The 20,909-nt window shown below is 40.3% G+C and overlaps 1 protein-coding gene across 4 annotated transcripts in view; it reads left to right on the forward strand.

The window, feature by feature from the left end:
- cdk4 (cyclin-dependent kinase 4) overlaps positions 1-20,909 on the forward strand; it is an 80,529-nt gene that overhangs the window by 17,461 nt on the left and 42,159 nt on the right. For all 4 annotated transcript variants that reach the window (XR_007894712.1, XM_051672360.1, XM_051672362.1 and 1 more), the window contains exons 3-5: positions 18,137-18,272; positions 18,652-18,819; positions 18,912-19,021. Coding sequence is in view for 3 of the 4 variants with exons in the window: in XM_051672360.1 (XP_051528320.1) it covers positions 18,137-18,272; positions 18,652-18,819; positions 18,912-19,021 (414 nt within the window). In the remaining variant the exon portion in view is untranslated. The remainder of the gene's footprint in view (positions 1-18,136; positions 18,273-18,651; positions 18,820-18,911; positions 19,022-20,909) is intronic.

A 20,909-nucleotide genomic window follows, 5' to 3' on the forward strand; every position in this document is an offset into this window, starting at 1 on the left:
AGTTACATTAATGCTATACATCCTCAAAAATGCTTCTCTCAAAGTCACCAAAATTGAATGCATTGTTTTGGCAAAAAAAATAAAAAAAGTCTCTGAAATAAGGGTACACTTCATTACTTGGTCATGTGTGTACCCTGAGATGAAATCCTGCAGGCACCCATGGGTGGGGCTATGCCATTATTATGCCACATTATTATGGAAACAATTTTGGGAAAGGAAAATATGTTTTTAAATATAATACAATAACAAAGAATAAAATTTATCGATAGATGCATGTTAAAAAGCACAAAAATGACATTTGCAATCTTATACGTGTTACTTTTGGCACTTTAACAAGCCAAACCCCTGCCACCCATGAACATGAAACTTCATGTCAACTACACATTTTAACACAAATTATTAAGAAGCTGAAACCTAAAAAATTAAGCAGAATTACAAGTATAACAACTAAACGCTTGTATCATGAAAAAGTGCAGTGTGTCAAAACTATCCAAATATGATCTGCCAGGGCCATTTAATTCTGTGTGTGTCAGACAAACGAACATTTACATTGACAGCAAAACACCTCACTAGCATTTTCATGTAGTAAAGGGATGGTGTAGTAGACTCACCATCATCTCTAGGTGAAAAATATTTTCTGTGCTCACACACACAAACGATTTCAATCAATTCTTCTCAGTAGCCTCAATACAAACAGGAAGTTCAATGACAAATTTCAAAAGAGTGAATCGTTGATAAGTGGTGGGGCTGAATAGTTGAGTAGCCACTGCTGGGAAGAAATCAAATGTGCAGAACATGCAGGGAAACCAAAGAACGTGCAGTACCTGGAGGATTTTTCTTTAAGAACAGTGGCTCAGTGCTCAGGACAAACACCGCAATCACAAACGCAAACAGTCATTGATCATCGAGGAAACAACACACCATATTTGAAACCAAGGGGGTGTAAACTTTTGAACAGGATCATTTGTGTAAATTCAGTTATTATTTTGTCTTGTGGAATATTTGTTAATATCTGTTATGTCAAATAGCTTCATCGAGGCAGTACAAAATGAAAAAATAAAATGCATTTTTTATGAGCCTTTAAATGATAAACATCTTGCAGATTCTTTAAGGTGGATGCCAACTTATGCACTCAGCTGTGTGAAAATATTACTAAGGGACATGAACACCTTAATACTGCAAGAGTATTATTTAAGAATTGAATGTTAATTACATAGTAATGAAAACAATTTATCCACAATTTTTACATTTAAAGTGTAACATTTATTTTAAAGTGCTTAATATTTGAAGTATTTAACTTTGAGATTGATTAAGCTTGTCTATAGTTTGTTTTCTGTTATAGGGGAGACCAGGGCTAGTTGTCACACTTTTTACTCCAGTAAATATTTCCTAAGTAAATTTCTATATATCCACATACCATAAAGTCTTGGCTACTAATTAGCCTTAAACATTTCTACTGTTAATCCCCAGTAAAAAAAAAGATACATTGAATGCCAATAGCCGGGCATGCTGTCAGACATATGGGGTAAGTTGTCACAGTGCAACCAGTGGCGTAAATTTTATGTGCGCATTTGGAGGGCACGTCCTCCATCACCTCCCCATCACAACCATCAAAGCAAAATATATGCCTGTCTTTAAAACTATGCCTGCATTAAGGAGCCTTTATAGGTTTTTCAGGAACAATGGGATTTTTTAATTTGTACGGATTCCAAATTTCACCTCCAAGCACTTGAATCATTAAAAACTGATCACCCCATAATTGATTATATAATAGCAAAACTGAATCTCTTAAAGGAAAAATATTTTAATATTGTTTTCTGCTGGATTCCGGGTTATATGGGACTGTTTGGCAAAGAACAGGCAGATACTGCTGCAAAGAAAGCCCTCACTCTGAGAATTACAGACTGTGAAGTCCCGTCATCAGATCCCAAACCCGTACTGAATATGTATATATATAAAAAGTGGCAAATGGAATGGAACAATTGCATCCATAATAAGTTGTATGAAGTCAACACAATTATAAATGAAAGATCTTTCACAAGGTTTCCTTTTGAGTGTAGATATGCCATATTGGTCATTCCAGACTTACACGTATGTTTTTATTGAAAGGTGAAGTGCCACCAACATGTGATTTTTGTCAGACACCACTGTCTATAAAACACATTTTACTGGAATGTCCTACTTTTAATGCCACTAGGCAATGTTTTAACTCAAAGTTTTTTAGTGGATGTTTCCAAAAATGTCTCACCAGAGAGTTTTTTTTTTTTAATTAAATATTGAAATGAAAGGTCTTATATAATGTACATTGTGTATATTACTTTATTATATACTATATTGTGTATATTACCTTTTAAATCTACCTTGATCTTGCCATGAAAATAGCCAGTGATTCTGATATGGCAATACAAATAAATAAATATAGGTTTTTCAGGAAAACAAATCTAAACCGTAAAACAGTTGTGGCACAAAGCGATTCATGAAGCAACAAAAACGGAAAAGGTAATGTACAAAAATATTAGTGTCCTGCTGTCCAAATACTTCTGGAGGTCACTGTATATTATAGCCCTTGTGACAACTTCCCTGTGTTACAACTAGCACCAGTTTACCCTACATGTAGTTATCAGTGCAGAAGTGTTAAGACAGTTTTCTTTCTATATGTTGTGAATAAATTACATAGAGTATGTAAATGTGTTTTGTGTTTAACATAATTGTATTGTTGGTAAACTCTTTGCTTTGGAAGATATCGTGGTTAAACATTTTTGACGACAGCACGTATAAAACGTTTTTACAATATAATTTGCTGGGATGTTGTTGGTTAACCCTTTGATTTGAAATAACATCGTAAAAAAAAGAAAAAACTTTTTGACAACAGCGCATTCAGTACCAGGTTGGATGTGGTAAGTAGGTTCCTTAAACATCACAATGAGATGTGGTTGTGATAAAAAAAAAAAAAATAAAAAAAAAGTTCTGCAACACTGTGAAAATGTGCATTTATAACATGAATAAAACTCTGAATCTGTCGTATTAATTATGTCGGATAAAAACATCTTGGTTACTGTTATAACCTCCATTCCCTGATGGAGGAAATGAGAAGTCGTGTCGATGTAGTGACACTAGGGGTCGAACTTGGGAGCCCCAATCACCTCTGATATTTGAGAAAAGGCTAGTGAGAATTGGCGAGTGGAATTTGCATGCCACTGCCCCGGACATACGGGTATAAAAGGAGATGGTTTGCATCCACTCATTCAGGTTTGTGCTGAGGAGCCGAGACAGAGTCCCGGCCATTTCAGCAGGCAGTTCAGTGTTGTGGCAGGAGGGACACAATGTCTCGTTCTCTCCATCAGGGAACGGAGGTTAGAACAGTAACCAAGACGTTCCCTATCTGTCACTCACTCGATGTTGTGTCGATGTAGTGACACTAGGGGTCCCTATACAAAATGCCACAACCAGCTGAACTCTGTTATGTGGATTGGCAGTGCAGATGCAGGCAGGCCACCGCATGCCTAGTAACAAGTGCACACAGCCCCATCGTAACCTTCCCAACACCCACATAAGTTGCATAGTCCCTCGTACCCCAAGGGGGGGGGGGGACAAGATGTACTTACAATGGGAATAGGTCGCATCAGCTGTTTTGACCTTTTCTCTTTTTCCTCTTTTGAAAATGAAAATTCACTCAGCTGGGACCAAGATATATTCACGCCGGGAAGGTGTTCTTTTCCCCCACAGAGAAAGGACACCACAGAGACCACATCCTGCCCGAAGGGAGGTTACAGTGCATCTTGAAAGGCTTCACTTTTTCCACATTTTGTTATTTTACAGCCTTATTCCAAAATGGATTAAATTCATTATTTTCCTCAAAATTCTACAAACAATACCCCATAATGACAACATGAAAGAAGTTTGTTTGAAATCATTGCATATTTATTAAAAAGAAAAAGCAAAAAAAATCACGTACATAAGTATTCACAGCCTTTGCCATGACACTCAAAATTGAGCTCAGGTGCATCCTGTTTCCACTGATCCATGTACCCCCTGGTCACCCCGCCATCGAGGGTAGTGAGAGTGGAGGAACTCACGAAACGGGACCGGGCAGTAAAAGGTACCCGCCACGACTACGTGAGTTCCTCATGCACCTCCGGGAAGAAAGGAACTGGGGCAGAGCGCGGCAGTGTGTGACGCTCTGAGCCCAGAAACCAATCGTCCAGCCGCGAACGCTCAGGGCAGGGTGGAGGGTTCCACTCCAGCCCGATGCTCGTCGAAGCCCGGGCAAGCATGGGCATCAGCTCCGCGTCGGCCTCTGACTGGGCCATCGCACCAGATGGTGGGAGCCCAGCCGAGTCTTCAGCGTCAGACAGCATCTGATGCTGTGATCGATACCTCATCATCATCTCGAGCCCCGAATGAGACATTAAGCCCGCCCTGGGGTGAGCCGCCTGACTCATTCATGAACTCGACCAGTGGAAACAAGTGTGCTGGGGAATGGGAGGTCCGTGGGGATTCACCTGCCAGAAATGCTCCCATTGAAGCCCCCAAATCGCCCCCACCGCTAGCCATTGTGGCCTTGTGCATGTAAGCAGAAGGACCAGGGCAGGGAGCGGCTGGAGTGGCTTTCCCTCTATGAAAGAAAGAAAGCCGCGATCGCAACGTCGCCATGGTCATGTTCTCGCAGTGAGAACATGAACCATTCACAAATGCTGTCTCAGCGTGACTAGACCCATACATGTGAGACAGCGATCATGGCCGTCAGAAGAAGAGAGATAACGACCGCACCCAGGAACTGCACATAAAAGGAAAGGCGTCTTTAAAAAGACACTTTCTGTCAGTACTTACTCTTTTAGAGAAAATAAACTCTTTTAGTGTGGCTGCTGAAGCGCCCAGGGGCATTCTCTGCACTTATCTGTGCGAGAAGGGAGAACCTACTGTAAATGCATCTTAAACACTCGAAGAGGTGAATGGAACACCAGTGGATTAGCATTCAACACTGATCGGCTCCGAAGAACAAATCTGAATGAGTGGATGCGAGCCGTCTCCTTTTATATCCGTATGTCCGGGGGAGTGGCATGTAAATTGCCACTCAATGGCAATTTCTCAAATATCAGAGGTGATTGGGGCTCCCAAGTTCAACCCCTAGTGTCACTACATCGACACAACATCGAGTGAGTGACAGATAGAGAACGGTCCTTTTCACAAAGTGGAAGAAAAGAACGCTTTTACAATGTAGCCTAATTGTGTTTTACAATGTAATTGTGTTTGCTGGATTGTGTATTTTACAGGGATGAAAACTGCTTACCTTTTGGTGAAATTAGCTGTTTTAAAACCAAAATCGGTTACTTTTGTGATACATGCAGTTCCAAAGAGTTTTTGTTTTAGAGGAAGTAATGTCTTGATGCATGCTTTGCTACAGAAGTGTCCTGATTTGATTTTATTCAGATTCACATTCTCTATGGATGCAACAAAATTTCGGCCAGAGAAAATGTTGTTTTGAAAATGGCATAAAATACTATTTTCGGTTTTCACCTGAAAGAGAAAAAAGGCAGAAAATTTGACCAGAAATGTACTTTAAAATCCAACAACAGAAATGCTGACATGAAGAAAAAGCATTGTTTATGTGAAAAGATCCTGATTTAATTACAATTAATGTAAGCATTGAAGTTGTGCTTATAGTTTAGAATTGTTGAGATACATGCACCTCTATCACGGAGAAATCCACATGAATGAGCGTAACAGCACAAAACAACTCACTCGGGTTTATGGAAGCATACTGTGGTAAAGTTAATATTTCTGGTAGTATTAATCACATACATCATTATTTGCTTAGGCCCCCTGAATAAAGAATTTATATAAATGTGTCCAGTTCTCACAGTAGACGTTCTTGCATTCCGTCTGCACTATTTTTAATTGTCGCTCTATTTACATGTGCGTGCCTCAGATGAATGCGTTTAGAGCGTCTCAGTGGTATTCAGTATCACAAACGCCGCATTTTAGTGGAAAATTTGAAAATCACATATCAAGATTCCTGTATACTGCTGTTTCGCCCACCTGTTGTGCTTCCTGAGTGAGTGGTTCTCATTCCGTGGCTTTTATGGTAGGAAAATCCGTACTTTTATTATGGAATTTACGTACACGTCAGGGGGCAGGATTATTTGCTTTAACGTTATTTGTTATTAATCACACTAAATTATCGTGTTAAATCAGCATCCCTACTTATTTTCATGTCAAAGTGCACTTATTTCCTTTCTAGGAAAGAAAGCAAAAATTTTTTTTTTACAATAATGCTTTATTAACATTTTCCAAACAAAGTCTTCCACAGTATAAAATAGAAATGCACTAAATTAGCACCAATTCAATTAAAATTAAATGTTTCACAAAGTCTAAATGGGAGGTTGACTAATTGAAAGAACTAGTCCCCATAGGTTGTGTATTCATTGCAGTGCGCATTAAATCTCTTAAACTCTCGTACTCCACAATATTAATTGGCTGGCAGGCTATGGCTATCCATTTTGGATATGGAATTCACATGATTCGCTTCAGGGCATTAAGCACAGATTTTAATTCCACATGAAAAGCACTGCAGAGTTTTGCTTGTAGCGCTGGCACTGCCCACATAATGATACATCCGAATTGTCTGGTAATCATTATGTGACAGTTTGAAAGATCAGAGGCAACGGGTTCAAAGTTATTTTATTAAATTATTTTAATTTTTAACAGAACATCAACAGACCCTCCATGGGAGAACTCCAACAAGCTAGCCAGCCACAGCAGTCCCCTAATCAATGCATGAATTATGTGCTTTGGCGTTTTGGTGATAGTTAAGACTTAATAAAATAAATTGCACCCTATAGGGGCTGCAAAGTACTTTATTTCTGTCACCTGGGTTTGTTTTGTTCAACAAATAGCGTAAAGAGGTCCTTTCCCCATTCTTTAATGACTGACACTGAATCACTGTGTTTGTTTATGATGTGTGCAATGTGTGTAATGACCCCAGGCACATCCCAAAGGTACTATATTATATCTTTGTTCTGTAAATTTCTTCAGGGGGGGTAGTTGTAGTTTCCTTCTGTCTGATTTGGTGGCTGAACCAAACCAGACAGTTATAGGTGTACACAGGACAGACTCAATAACAGACGAGTAGAACTGTGTCAGCAGCTCCTGTGGCAGGTTGAACTTCCTCAGCTGCCGAAGGAAGTACAACCTCTGCTGAGCCTTCTTCACAATGGAGTCTATGTGGGTGTCCCACTTCAGGTCCTGAGAAATGGTAGAGCCCAGGAACCTGAATGACTCCACTACTGCCACAGTGCTGTTCAGGATAGTGAAGGGGTGCGGGGGGGATTTTTCCTGAAGTCCACTATCATCTCCACTGTTTTGAGCGTGCTCAGCTCAAGGTTGTTGTGACCGCACCAGACAGCCAGCTGTTCAACCTTTTGTCTGTATGCAGATTTGTCACCATCGTGGATGAGGCCGATGACCGTGGTGTCGTCTGCAAACTTCAGGAGCTTAACAGAGGGGACCTTTGCAGTGCAGTCATTCGTGTACAGGGAGAAGAACAGTGGAGAGAGAGAATGCATCCCTGCTAATTAGAGCCCGATGGATATGGGATTTTTGAGACCGATACCGATTTTAGAGAGGGAAAATTCACCGATTACCCATATGGTGTCCGATATATTTAATTTTTGAGCAGAGCTTTTCTATGTGGATTGTGCACCGATTTTGCTCCGATATGACTATGCAAAGGTACTCGGAAGGCTGATTTCTTAAATATTTTTTATCAAAGAATATTTGACATTATTATTATACATTGTCAACAAATTATAGAAATGAACACTGAGAAAATAAATAAAAAATAAAAATACAGTAAATAGTGAAATAAACATCAGTACTGTTTAGTATCAGTCAAATGCTGACCATTAAAATCAAATAAAATCACTTTTATTGTCACACAGCCATATACACAAGTGCAATGGTGTGTGAAATTCTTGGGTGCAGTTCCGATCAACATAGCAGTCATGACAGTGATGAGACATATACCAATTTACAATAACATCAAATTAACACAGCACAATTTAAAGTCTAATATACACATAATTACAACACAATATACAAATAATAACATACACTGTACAGTATACAATACAATATAGATACACATTATTCAATAAAAATAAAGTATATAGTAGTATATATAGAATGTACAGTAGGTTGTATTGTACTGTATTGACATTCAGGCTGTCGGTTGATAGTAAGTTGTTTAGAGAGAATATAATATAATAATAATATAATTTATGACAGTCCGGTGTGAGATATAAGAGTAAGAGTAATAAAGTGCAGTGCTGACGTATTTTGATCGTGGGAGATCAAGAGTTCAAAAGTCTGATTGCTTGGGGGAAGAAGCTATCATGGAGTCAGCTGGTGCGGGTCCTGATGCTTAGATACCGCCTGTCTGATGGTAGCAGTGAGAACAGCCCATGGCTCGGGTGGCTGGAGTCTCTGATGATCCTCCGAGCTTTTTTCACACACCACCTGGTATATATGTCCTGGAGGGAGGGAAGCTCACCTCCGATGATGTGTCTGGCAGTTCGCACCACCCTTTGCAGTGCTTTGCGGTTGTGGGCGGTGCTATTGCCATACCAGGCGGAGATGCAGCCAGTCAGGATGCTCTCTACAGTGCAGGTGTAGAACCGTGTGAGGATGTGGCGGTTCATTCCAAACTTCCTCAGCCGTCTCGGGAAGAAGAGGCGCTGATGAGCCTTCTTCACAACGACTTCAGTGTGGATGGACCATGTGAGTTCCTCAGTGATGTGGACACCCAGGAACTTGAAGCTGCTGACTCTCTCCACTGGTGCTCCATTGATGGTGATGGGACTGTGTTCTCTGTCTTTTCTTCTGAAGTCCACCACAAGCTCCTTTGTCTTACTGACATTGAGGGAGAGGTTGTGCTCCTGACACCAGTGTGTCAGAGTGTGCACCTCCTCTCTGTAGGCTGTTTCATCATTGTCAGTGATCAGACCTATCACCGTCGAGTCATCAGCAAACTTCATGATGGCTTTGGAGCTGTGTGTTGCCACACAGTCATGTGTGTACAAGGAATACAAGAGTGGGCTGAGAACACAGCCCTGTGGGGATCCAGTGTTGAGGGTCAGTGATGAGATGTTGCTGCCTATTCTAACCACCTGGCGTCTGCTTGACAGGAAGTCCAGGATCCAGCTGCACAGCAAGCTGTTTAAGCCCAGAGCCCGGAGTTTCTCATCTAGCTTGGAGGGCACTATGGTGTTGAATGCTGAGCTGTAGTCTACAAACAGCATTCTCACATAAGTGTTCTTTTTTTCCAGGTGGGAGAGAGCAGTGTGTATTGTAGATGTAATGGCATCATCAGTGGAGCAGTTGTTGCGGTAAGCAAACTGCATTGGGTCTAGAGAGAGAGGCAGCACAGAGCAGATGTAATCTCTGATTAGTCTCTCAAAGCATTTGCTGATGATGGGGGTCAGAGCAACAGGACACAGTCATTTAAGCAAGTTATTTTTGATTGCTTTGGAACAGGCACAATGGTGGATGTTTTAAAGCATGTGGGGACTACAGACAAAGAGAGGGAAAGGTTGAAAATGTCTGTAAAAACACCAGCCAGCTGGTTCGCGCACGCTCTGATGACGAGGCCCGGAATGCCGTCTGGGCGGATATTCACCCGTCGGAAGGATCGGGTTACATCCGCTACAGAGACGGAGAGTGAACTAACCTCTGTAGCTTCGGCTGCGAGAGCTCTCTCCGCAAGGGTGGTGGTATTTCCCTCAAAACGACCATAAAAAGTATTTAGCTCGTCCGGGAGAGAGGCAGCGGTGTTCATGGCGGAGTTTCTATTCCCTTTAAAGTCCGTGATGATGTTAATTCCCTGCCACATGCTTCTAGAGTTGGTGGTGTTAAACTGTCCTTCAATCTTGTTCCTGTACTGGCGTTTTGCTGTTCTAACTGGCTTGTTTTTGCTCCTCCATGTTTCCGGAATTGAAAGCGGAGGTCTGCACATTAAGTGCCGCGTGAACATCGCTAATTATCCATGGCTTCTGGTTCGGATAGATCCGTGTTGTTCTGGTCGGAACGACTTCCTCCACGCACTTTCTGATGCAACACATTACGCTATCAGCGTAAAGCTCGATGTCGTCATCAAAGGTGTACCGGAACATCTCCCAGTCCGTGTGATCAAAACAGTCCTGTAGCGTAGAGTCTGATTGGTCCGACCAGCACTGGATCGTTCTGAGGGTGCGTGCGTCCTGTTTCAGTTTCTGCCTGTAAGCGGGCAGAAACAGAATGGAAGAGTGGTCCGATTTGCCATATGGTGGGCGGGGGAGGGATTTGTAGCCATCCCGGAAGGGAGAGTAGCAATGGTCCAAAACCCGGTCCCCTCGTGTGTTGAAACTAATGTGCTGGTGGTATTTTGGTGCGACTGATTTTAAACTGGCTTTATTAAAGTCCCCGGTCACATTGAACACGGCCTCAGGGTGCGCGGTTTCCTGCTCACTTATACTCCCATACAGTTCCTTGAGTGCCCGGTCTGTGTCGGCTTGTGGGGGGATGTACACAGCAGTGATAATGACTGCTGTGAATTCCCTCGGTAGCCAGAATGGTCGACACAGAAGCATGAGAAACTCCAGATCAGGAGAGCAGAAAGACTTGATAGAATGTACGTTCCTCTGATCACACCAGGATTTGTTGATCATAAAACATACACCACCTCCTCTGCTTTTACCTGAGAGGTCTTTCGCTCTGTCCGCTCAGTGCACGGAGAACCCAGAGAGTCTGGAATCTCCGCAGACATCCAAGTTTCTGTTAGGCAGATAATGCAGCAGTCCCTTGTCTCTCGTTGGAAAGAGATCCGCGCTTTCAGCTCGCAGAGCTTGTTATTCAGAGACTGAACATTTGCCAGTAGAATACTGGGTAGCGGGGGTCGATTTGCGCGGCGTCTTTCTCTGATGAGAATGCCAGCTCTGTTTCCCCTTTTCCTCCTGCGTTTCCTAGTCCGGACTGCCCAGACAAAGGGCTCCGCTTGCATGTTTGTAAACAGCGGGTCGGCATTGAGGAATTTGAAGTCCGGTTTACGGTGTGAAATTGCTGAACCAATGTCCAAAAGTGTTTGTCTGTCGTAGACAATAAGGCAGACAACATCAAAGACAAAAAACATAAGAATTGTGAACAAAACACTGCCATGTTGTGTTGGAGCTCGCAACGCAGCAGCCATACTCGGCGCCATCTTGAGTCCAAAGTCCAAATTAAATTAAAGAATAAATAAAAATAAAATAGCTAAATAAACATCAGTATTACTGTTTAGTATCTGCTGAGTCAACTTTCAACGGTGGAAAACCAGACTTTTAAATATTACATTTTATAAATGCAGTGACTGGAATTGTTCGGTTGAAGGGGGTACCAAACTGTGAATCTTGAACAAAACAGTTCGGTGAATACATGATTACTCATTAGCTTCCACTCAGCTGACAACAATAGCCTAGTTTCCGTCCGCTTTTTGCGCTATTTTGTTATCGACAAAGTGAAAATGCGTGTGAAATTTTTTGCCGTCTTCTGCCTGTTTCCATTCAAATGGACTTTTATCGATAAAAATGGTGTGCGTGATGACGTCATGCCTAAAAAAAAACACTTTGTCGCATAAGTTTTGGTTTATCGCAAAAGAAATCTGCCCTTAAACCGTTTCCATACAGAACTGTGTGTCTAACGCTAATTTGCCTCCCAGATGTCCCTAATTTTTTAAAATGGGGAGAGTATTGAGACAATTCATTGAAATTAACCAGCTTACTGTCATTTTAATTTCAAAAATAAATGCAATCAGAAGATGAGGAATTGCAATCAAAAGGGAGCAGTTGCCCTTCTGATAGGGCTGTAATATTGGTCCTGATGTTGCGCCTATCTCAGGTTGCCACCGGTTCTGACCCGAAAGCGAATCGTCATGGCCCTGTTCAAGCTGGCAACCTGCACCAAGTAGTGGGGAAATTTTCTGTCTTCGTATAAGCACCATCCATGGATGTGTATATGCTGTGTGCACAGCTATTAAAGAAACATTGATGCGTGTAATATCAGGGTTTACATATTTGATACATTCCTGATATTCAATAGGCTATTTTGAACAATCATCTAATCTAAAGCATTGCCATCTCAACTGCATTATGTCCCGCATGTTCGTCCAGCAACTTTTAACGACCAACTGTACTTGATTGTCATCTAAAATTAATTTTAGCGTCATAATGCAATTTACATTTTCTGAAGAAGCTCAGCAAATGCGATCCGAGGTAAAGAGGGTTAGATTTAAAATATTTAAAAGTTTTAAAAGGTTCCAAAGCTCGTTTTCTGAAAGTGAGCTCCGCATTGGACAAATAGTTCTGATAGTTTATAGTCTTGAAGTGTAGAAAATGTCATTCAGCTGACTTTATTCATCTACAGAACAGGGTAAGGCTAATTTAAGTTTGTGTAAAGAAAAGGCATATAAAGGTCTAAAAATATAATTTATTTTCGTTTGGTAATTAAAAAAAAAAATTATTTTATTTTATTTATATTATTGTTATTATTTAATGCGTTTTTCGTTTGGTAATTTATTTTATTTAATACAGGAAATTTTGCCAGCATTTTTTCAAAAGTAATCTAAACGATAATTTTATAGATTTGGGTTATATGTTAGTGTTACAAAAAAAGCACACTGAAGCTTTCCTTCTAGTAATGTGTTTTTATTTGTAATTTTTGTGCAAAGAAATTGTTTTTTGTATTGTGGGCTAATTCCGTGACTGCCTTCTATTATTTTGAATGGTGTGGAAAAGCAACTTTAATAAATAAACGGATGTCTACCACGGCCATTCATTTGATCTCTGTGCACTTGTCAATGTGCATGTCTTGATACGAGATATTTGTGTTGGCACTCCTGGAAGTGTCATGATGCAGATGTGTTTGCAGTGATCGGATCTTTATGCTGTTAAGATCAATCCATAATCACGTACAATAAATTGGCTTTCAAGGATCCTATACCTTGTCGTCATGATTAACACAGGCTAACGATTGGGGTAAGTTTATGCGCTAGAGTTAAACGGAAAAATATTATGTCGACACGTGAAATTTTAGCGATAATTTGCGTTTCCATCAGCTTTATTTTGATGCGCTAAAACTTTTTTAACAAAATATCCTTGGATGGAAATGTAGTTACTGCAAGTACCTATGTGATTAGCTAGTTAGCTATAAGCTTGTCACTGAGAGTAAAAGACAGACATTGTTTATTTTACTTTCCAGCATTGTGTCTCACCAACTACGTAACAACATAGCATGAAATCAACACTCATCAGACACAATCCACCACCGCACCATTGTCTGCTGAGCTGCAAAAAGATGCTCTGATGTTTACCTTTCAATCTGCTACATTACTGACTGCACTGACAAAATATAGCTGGCTAACAGCGAACAGACATGAGTGACATGGTTATCAGGGACAAGGTTAATGTTATATTAGTTATATTGAAAAGGGAAAATGATGGGGTCATTGTTTATTAAGTTTCCAGTATGTATTTCACAGGCGGTGTCTCGGTATTTAACTTACCGAGACACCGCTTAACTCCGCCCTGTCTGCAGAGCCACTGTCAGATCAGAGTCAGCTCTGTAAACAATGGAGTCGGAGCGCACTCTGCTGGACAAACTACGCTATGACACTAACTCTGAAGCATTGTTTTCTGCATTATATGTCCTGAAAAAAGTTGTCATATCGGCGTATATCGGTAAAATATACGCCGATACAGATATATCGGTGAAAGGCTAATATCGGCCCATAAATCGGTCAGGCACTAGTGTGAATAGTGAGGGTCCCTGATGTGTGTTTGCCCAGTCTCACTAGCTGGTACCTATCTGTCAGAAAGCTGATGATCCATCGACAGATTGGGCACAGAGAGCGGTGTAATTTTGGTTGCGAGAAGATCAGGAATGATGGTATTGAAGGCTGAACTGAAGTCCACCAATAAGATCCTTGCATAAGTCCCAGGTCTGTCGAGGTGTTGCAGGATATAATGCAGTCCCATGCTGACGGCATCATCCACAGACCTGTTTGCTTGGTAAGCAAACTGAAGGGTGTCTAGCAGGGGTCCAGTGATGTCCTTCAGGTAGGCCAAAACCTACTCAAATGACTTCATGACCACAGATGTGAGAGCGACAGATCTGTAGTAATTAAGTCCTGTGATTTGGTTTTTTTTGGGGACCAGAATGATGGTGGACCATTTTGAAGCAGCAGGGAACTTCACACTGCTCCAGTGATCTGTTAAAGATCTGTGAGAAGATGGGGGCCAGTTGGTCAGTGCAGACTTTCAGACAAGCAGGTGAAACATGGTCTGCACCTGAAGCTTTTCTAGTCTTCTGTTTCTTGAAGACCTGGTACACATCCTCCTCACAGACCATAAGTGCAGGAGGAGGTGTAAGTGGGTGTGTGGAGGATGTGTAAGTGGGTGTGTGAAGTGAAGATCAGAGTGGGGGAGGGGTGTGAGACTGGGCTTATCAAACCTGCAGTAAAACACATTCAGATCATCAGCCATTTGTTGATTCCGTACAGAGCGAAGGGGTGGTGTCTTGTACTTGGTAATGTCCCTCAGGCCTCTCCACTCAGATCCAGGATTGTTGGCTGAAAACTGTTTTTTAGCTTTTCAGAGTAGCCTCTTTTAGCCACTCTAATCTCCTTAGTGTGTTTCTGGCCTGGTTATACAATAATTTATCCCCACTTCTGTTAGCATTCTCTATGGCATTGTGAGTCTGATTTTTGCTGAAAATCAAGGTTTATAGTTATTTAATTATTTAAAAAAAAGTCCTTGTAGGGATGCACACATCCTCATAGAAACTGAAATATGATGTCACAGTATCTGTAAGCTCATCCAGGTCCGTGTCTGCAGCTTCAAAAACACTCCAATCAGTGCATTCAAAGCAGGCTTGTAGTTCCAGCTCTGCTTCATTGGTCCATCTCTTTCCAGTCCTTAATACAGGCTTAGCTGATTTTAGTTTCTGCTTGTAAATCAGGAGAAGATGAAACTGACAGTGATCAGAGAGTCCTAAAGCTGCACGTGGGACAGAGCGATATGTATCCTTTACAGTGATGTAGCAGTGGTCCAGTATATTTCTGTCTCTGGTGGGGCATGTGATGTGGTGTTTGTATTTGGGCAGTTCACGTGTGAGTTTTGCTTTGTTAAAATCCCCAAGAATAATAATAAGTGAGTCCGGGTGTTGTTGCACGTGATGTGATCAGTCAGCTGTTGCAGTGCTGCGTTCATACATGCTTGTGGTGGGTGTAAACACTCACCAGAATGAATGAGGAAAACTCCCGCGGCGAGTAAAAAGGATTACAGTTGATGAAGAGCGCTTCTAAATTAGGACAGCACATCTTCTTCAATGCTGTTACCGTTGATGTAAAAGCATGTACCGTCGCCTCTTGATTCCGCAACGTGATCCTCTCTGAACAGCTGGAAGCCCGGCAGATGAAATGCGCTGTCAGGGATGGCTTCATTTTGCCAGGTTTCCTTGAAACACAGAGCAGCGGAGTTAGAAAAGTCCTTATTTGTTTGAGTGAGCAGAAGCAGTTTGTCCGTTTTGTTGGCGAGTGAGCGGACATTCACCAGATGAATACTCTGCAGAGTCCTAAAGCCGCATTGACGGAACTTCACAAGCGCGTCGGCGCGATTCCCTAGCTTGTGTCTCTTGGATCGCTTGTAGAGCACCGCTGCACCTCCAACAAAGATGTCTAACAAAACGTCAGAACAATCAAGATTTCCAAATTGTGATTTAAGATTAAATTATTTTATGTAAGAAGAACGCGTAGCATGGAGTTCAACAAAAGACGTGTAGTATACGATAGTAAGGTTGCCAACTGTCTCTACTGTCTCATATTAGCCAGGATGTCCTTATTTTGGCCAAAATGTATGCGTTGAGACACTCATTCTTCCATATTTAAGTAGCGAAACAGTCGAGGCAGATCCCTTCACCTGGTTGACTGGCAAAACGATTTAGGGGGACTCCCCAACCCGCGAACATCCCGCATATTCTTTCACTGGATGGGTATTGAAGTGGTGACACAACAGAGGCGAACACACAGGCCAACCGTCCCTTACAGCTGGATACAGATTTATTAACCCTTCACATTCACAGCTTGTGTTAGTCTGAACTATTTTTACTGTTGTCAGCTTTATATAGTATTATTATATCACCAAATCTTGTATGCCTAACAATATAAGTGTTTAGGAGCAACAGTGTGCCAAGTTTGTTCAGTTTGATTGTTATTTTGGTCGGAAAATCTGTAGTACTGTAGCTTGATTTGCACGCTTCACATAAATTGGGACACACATCATTGCCTGGACTGAGTGCTTTTAGGGGTTTTTTGAGGGGAAGTTGCTTGCACATTTGTATTCTTTTATTCTTGAAAAAAAGAGTTCCACACGTGTTATGGCGGGCGGCTTTTGCTCTGCAAAGATGTTACCCAATCATAACTGTGGGCGTGTATTGAAGTTTTAAAATAGCACAAAAAACTTTCAGACAGCGGGCCAGAGACAGGGTGGAAAAGGTCATGTAATACTATATTATGACTATTTTTGTGCAAAAATATATACTAACATTACAAGTGAACCTTGTATAAAATTGCATATGACATGATGTCACCCTTTAAGAATAGCAGCAGTTTAACGAGTGTCTCAGGGAAGTGTTTTGGTTGTGCACACATTAACAAGAGTCTAATGGCTTCTTTACTGCATCTGTGCTATGTGCGATTTAGAATTAAATGTTTTTTTTTGTTTGTTTTTTTTAATCGACAGCTAACTGTAAATAACAGAAAAGCAGTTAAAAGAGACATTATTCAATAATGGACTTCGTGGATCTCATCTTTGGACACATTACACTGAACAATTCAAACCAAACTTTTACTCAACCTGCAATGAAAGGATCTTGGTGCTGAACTTCTTCGCAAATATACTACTCAATCACTGGCGAGTGAAATCTGAAAATTTACCAGTCAGTGGCTAATTAGACATTTTTAGTCAAAATTTGTAGAGGGTTGTGCATAGAGTAAAATATTAATCTTGGGATTTAAGAGTCAATATAGAGCTCATTCAAATTAAGATAAATCAGTATTTTTACCTAGTCCTAGCTGCAGTCAATCAAATGCTTGACTACAGCAGTCCTACTGCAACAGATCACATAATTGATTCTGACATCCTCACCAGCGGCCAGTCAGCCACTTCTTTTTCATTAGTTTAGTTTAGCTTAGTTCTGTCTCATACCTGCTAAATGGATTTTTCTTTTTTAATGTCAGTACGATGGACAGCGTTTGGAGTCACCTGCTAATGTTTTTTTTTTTTGGTAAATGATGAAAATGTTTTGGTTAATGAGACCACTTCCGCTCCCCTTAGTTGCTGTTTCCAATGCCTTCAATCTTTCCTACCTGTGCCTGTTCTGCCGCTAACATGGAGAGAATAGGGATTGCACTGCAGGAATTATTAAATAACATCATTATGCTATTATATCTTATATCTTCATCTGTTTGTTTCAGCTTTCGAAACTAGTCTGCGTAAAATAGTTGAGGCAGCAGATTGTAACTGTATTAGCTATTCTTTTAATTATTTCAGTATAGACATTGGGCTGCTCTTTCCTGGTGTCCCACTAAGAAAGCAAAAATACATTCTCTATTTCTCTAGCTGTATCCCTCACACATGTATTTGTGGTTATTTTTATAGCTTTCTATAAGCCTTGTGGTTATGCAATAAAATTGATAAGTAAGCCTACACAATGTAATACTATAATGGAAATGAAAAAGAACAATAACTTAAATGGAACAAACATGTTTTTTCCCCCTCATATTTGTCTCATTTCTCATATTTGGGTGGGTCCTAGAATAAAAATAAATAAATAGTTTGGTAATTCCTGCTTTAAGCTTATTCTTTTAAAAAAATCCAGGGGAAGCTTGTTGACCTGTGATTGTCTCACCTTTTTCTCCCCTCATGAGTTTGCGTCCTGATTAAATCACGACTGAAGCACTGAACTGACCAATCAGCATCCAGGATCACTTTAACTATGTTACAGTATGTATATGATCATTTCACACTTACCAGAGATTTTCCTTTTGATGAATGAGTCTCTTTGTGTTCAGACTCATGGATGTTTGTGCTACTCTGAGGACCGACCAGGAAACGAAAGTGACTCTGGTGTTTGAACATGTGGATCAGGATCTCAGGACATATCTGGAGAAAGCACCTGCTCCTGGACTGCCTAATGATACAATCAGAGTAACGGCTCACATTTTCACATCAGAAACTCTATTTGCATGTTAAGCTAATTATATTCATTCATAAATGACAATCTATAAGTGACAAAATGAACTAAATTAAGAGCTATTTTAGAGGACATTGTCTTATCTGATACAGTGGCCCCAAAAGTATTCACTCACACTTTAAAAATGTCTGAAAAGTTTTACACTATGTAACAAAATATCAAAGCAAGTGCCATTTGTAAAAAATGGCTCAACCATGAGTATTGAAAGTTATTGTCATTCTTTTCAGCATTCTTTTTTTTCTTTTTCTTCTATGTACATTAGGCTTATTATTGTGCCTTATTGACACAACTTTTTGTATAATCAATTTTAACTTTTTTTTTTTTTTTTTGAAGGACTTGATGCAGCAGTTGTTGTGTGGTTTGGCATTCCTGCATTCAAACCGAGTTCTCCATCGGGATCTGAAGCCGGAAAACATCCTGGTTACCAGCAGAGGGCAGGTGAAGCTGGCAGACTTTGGGTTGGCACGAATCTACAGCTGCCATATGGTGCTCACACCTGTGGTAAGACACATCACATATTGTCAACATTATAAACATTATAAAGCACATACATCTTATGAAACACCCATTTTATGCTTTCTCTTTGTGCTCAGGTTGTGACGTTGTGGTACCGTTCACCTGAAGTTCTGCTCCAGACCACCTATGCCACACCTTTAGACATCTGGAGCACTGGCTGCATCTTTGCTGAGATGTTTCGACGCAAGTGAGTCATCAAATCAAGTTCAAAATGCTCTTGAAACCACTCATGTGTGTTCAGCACTTCATTAGATAATCAAGGTGTACAGAACAATCATTGGACCCAGTGTACCCCAGTGGTGATATGTTTAATGGTTTACAGCAAACATACAACAAACAATAAAAAGAGTTAGAAGAAAAAAGGACATGCCATAACTAATAACAATAACACACATACAAGTCAACAACAATTACAATAGTTTACAAAAAATATGTATAATTCTAAGTAACTGTACAACTTTTCTCTCTCTACCCAAAAATAAAACATACTTTTTTTTTTTTTGTGCAAAATTATACAATTTGCATGCATAATGCAAACATAAAAGCTTACAATTATAAATCTTAAGACAAAATAATTCAACTTAAACATTAACATACTGTATTAAGAGAAAAAGAAAACCTAATAAATCTTTAAAAAAGGTCCCCAACTTTCCACATTTCCTCAAAAACATCTTTTCTACCTCTTCAGAAATTATTTTCTCTAGCATATAAAAATACTTGATACACTTTAAATCCAGATCGACACAATCCATCGCAGTTAATAGTTTTAAACAGATATACTTTACCATCCAAAATGATACTTGAATTCAATAAAGTTTTTTTTTTTTTTGTGTGTGTGTGTGTGTGTGTGTGTATGATCACACCAAATTATCCTCTAGCCATTCACTGGTAATGTAATATCAAGTGTAGCCAGCCAGGGTTACATTTTTCTGGCCATAGTTCAGTCACACGTGAACCAACTCAGTCAAGGTGATCATATTTGATCATGTCTTATTCAATCAAATGTATTTATCCAAATTGCTTAGCTGTGGTGCAAAGTGCGGTCAAATCAATAGACATAAAAATATATCGCTTTAAATGCTTGCTGGATCAGATCAAAGTTACAAGTGCTGGTTAATGCTAAATGTAGATTTTCTAAGATTGTTGCGCACGTTGGTACTAATGAGGTCCGGCTTGGTCAGTCAGAGATCACTAAAGATAATGTGGTGACGAGATTTATAGTAGATTAGTGTTAATGAATGGTCGGATGTCGGAGTGGTGTCCGTAGTGTTACACTCAAAGACACACTTCAGAAGTTAAACGATCGCAACTTTATTAGCGACCACCATTTTTCCACAACACTGTTCGCTCCCCTCAAAAACCCCCACATACTTCCAGTTACTTCACAATAAGTGCTTCCCTTTTGCCCTTTGGTAAATGGTCGTGCAATCTTAAACAGATAGTCACTTGTTCAACTGATTATGATATATCCAGCACAGAGGTATACATATGCATGAATACATTTTTTTTAATGTCTGAAAATAACAAACTCCCTCTCTTCCAAAAAATAAAATAAAAATGATTACATATCTTCCAATTAAACCCTGTGACTTTTAAACAACAGAACATTCTGAACAAAAATACAACCTAGTACATTTCAACAAGTTCTCTTGAGTATGACTCAAAGACAGACTTTGTTTTAATCCAGTTTCCATTGTCCTTCACTCAGTGCCTTAAGTAACTGGCAAGCTGACCCTTTTTGGTAAGGCAGTCCGCAAGTTGTTCTTTTGTGTTGTACCACAGTACTCGCTCAGTTTTCTGTGTTTGGACAAGTTCTTTGATGCCACTTGTCTCCAGGTGGAGTCTTTTCTCAGAGACTGACTTTGTGGACTTAAGTGCATCAGCAAGTGAATGATTGTCTGTGACACAGATTATTGGTGGAGCATGTTCAGCATCACCAGTAGTTAGTTCTGAGAACAGTGTGGCCAGAAAAATAGCATTGTCAATTCCATCAGACATTGCTAATGTTTCACCAGCAAGTGTGCTCCACACAATCCTCTTTACTCTCTTTGACTGCCAAGAAAGTGGTGAGAATT

Source organism: Myxocyprinus asiaticus, chromosome 35, assembly GCF_019703515.2.
Source record: "Myxocyprinus asiaticus isolate MX2 ecotype Aquarium Trade chromosome 35, UBuf_Myxa_2, whole genome shotgun sequence".
Classification (NCBI taxonomy): domain Eukaryota; kingdom Metazoa; phylum Chordata; class Actinopteri; order Cypriniformes; family Catostomidae; genus Myxocyprinus; species Myxocyprinus asiaticus.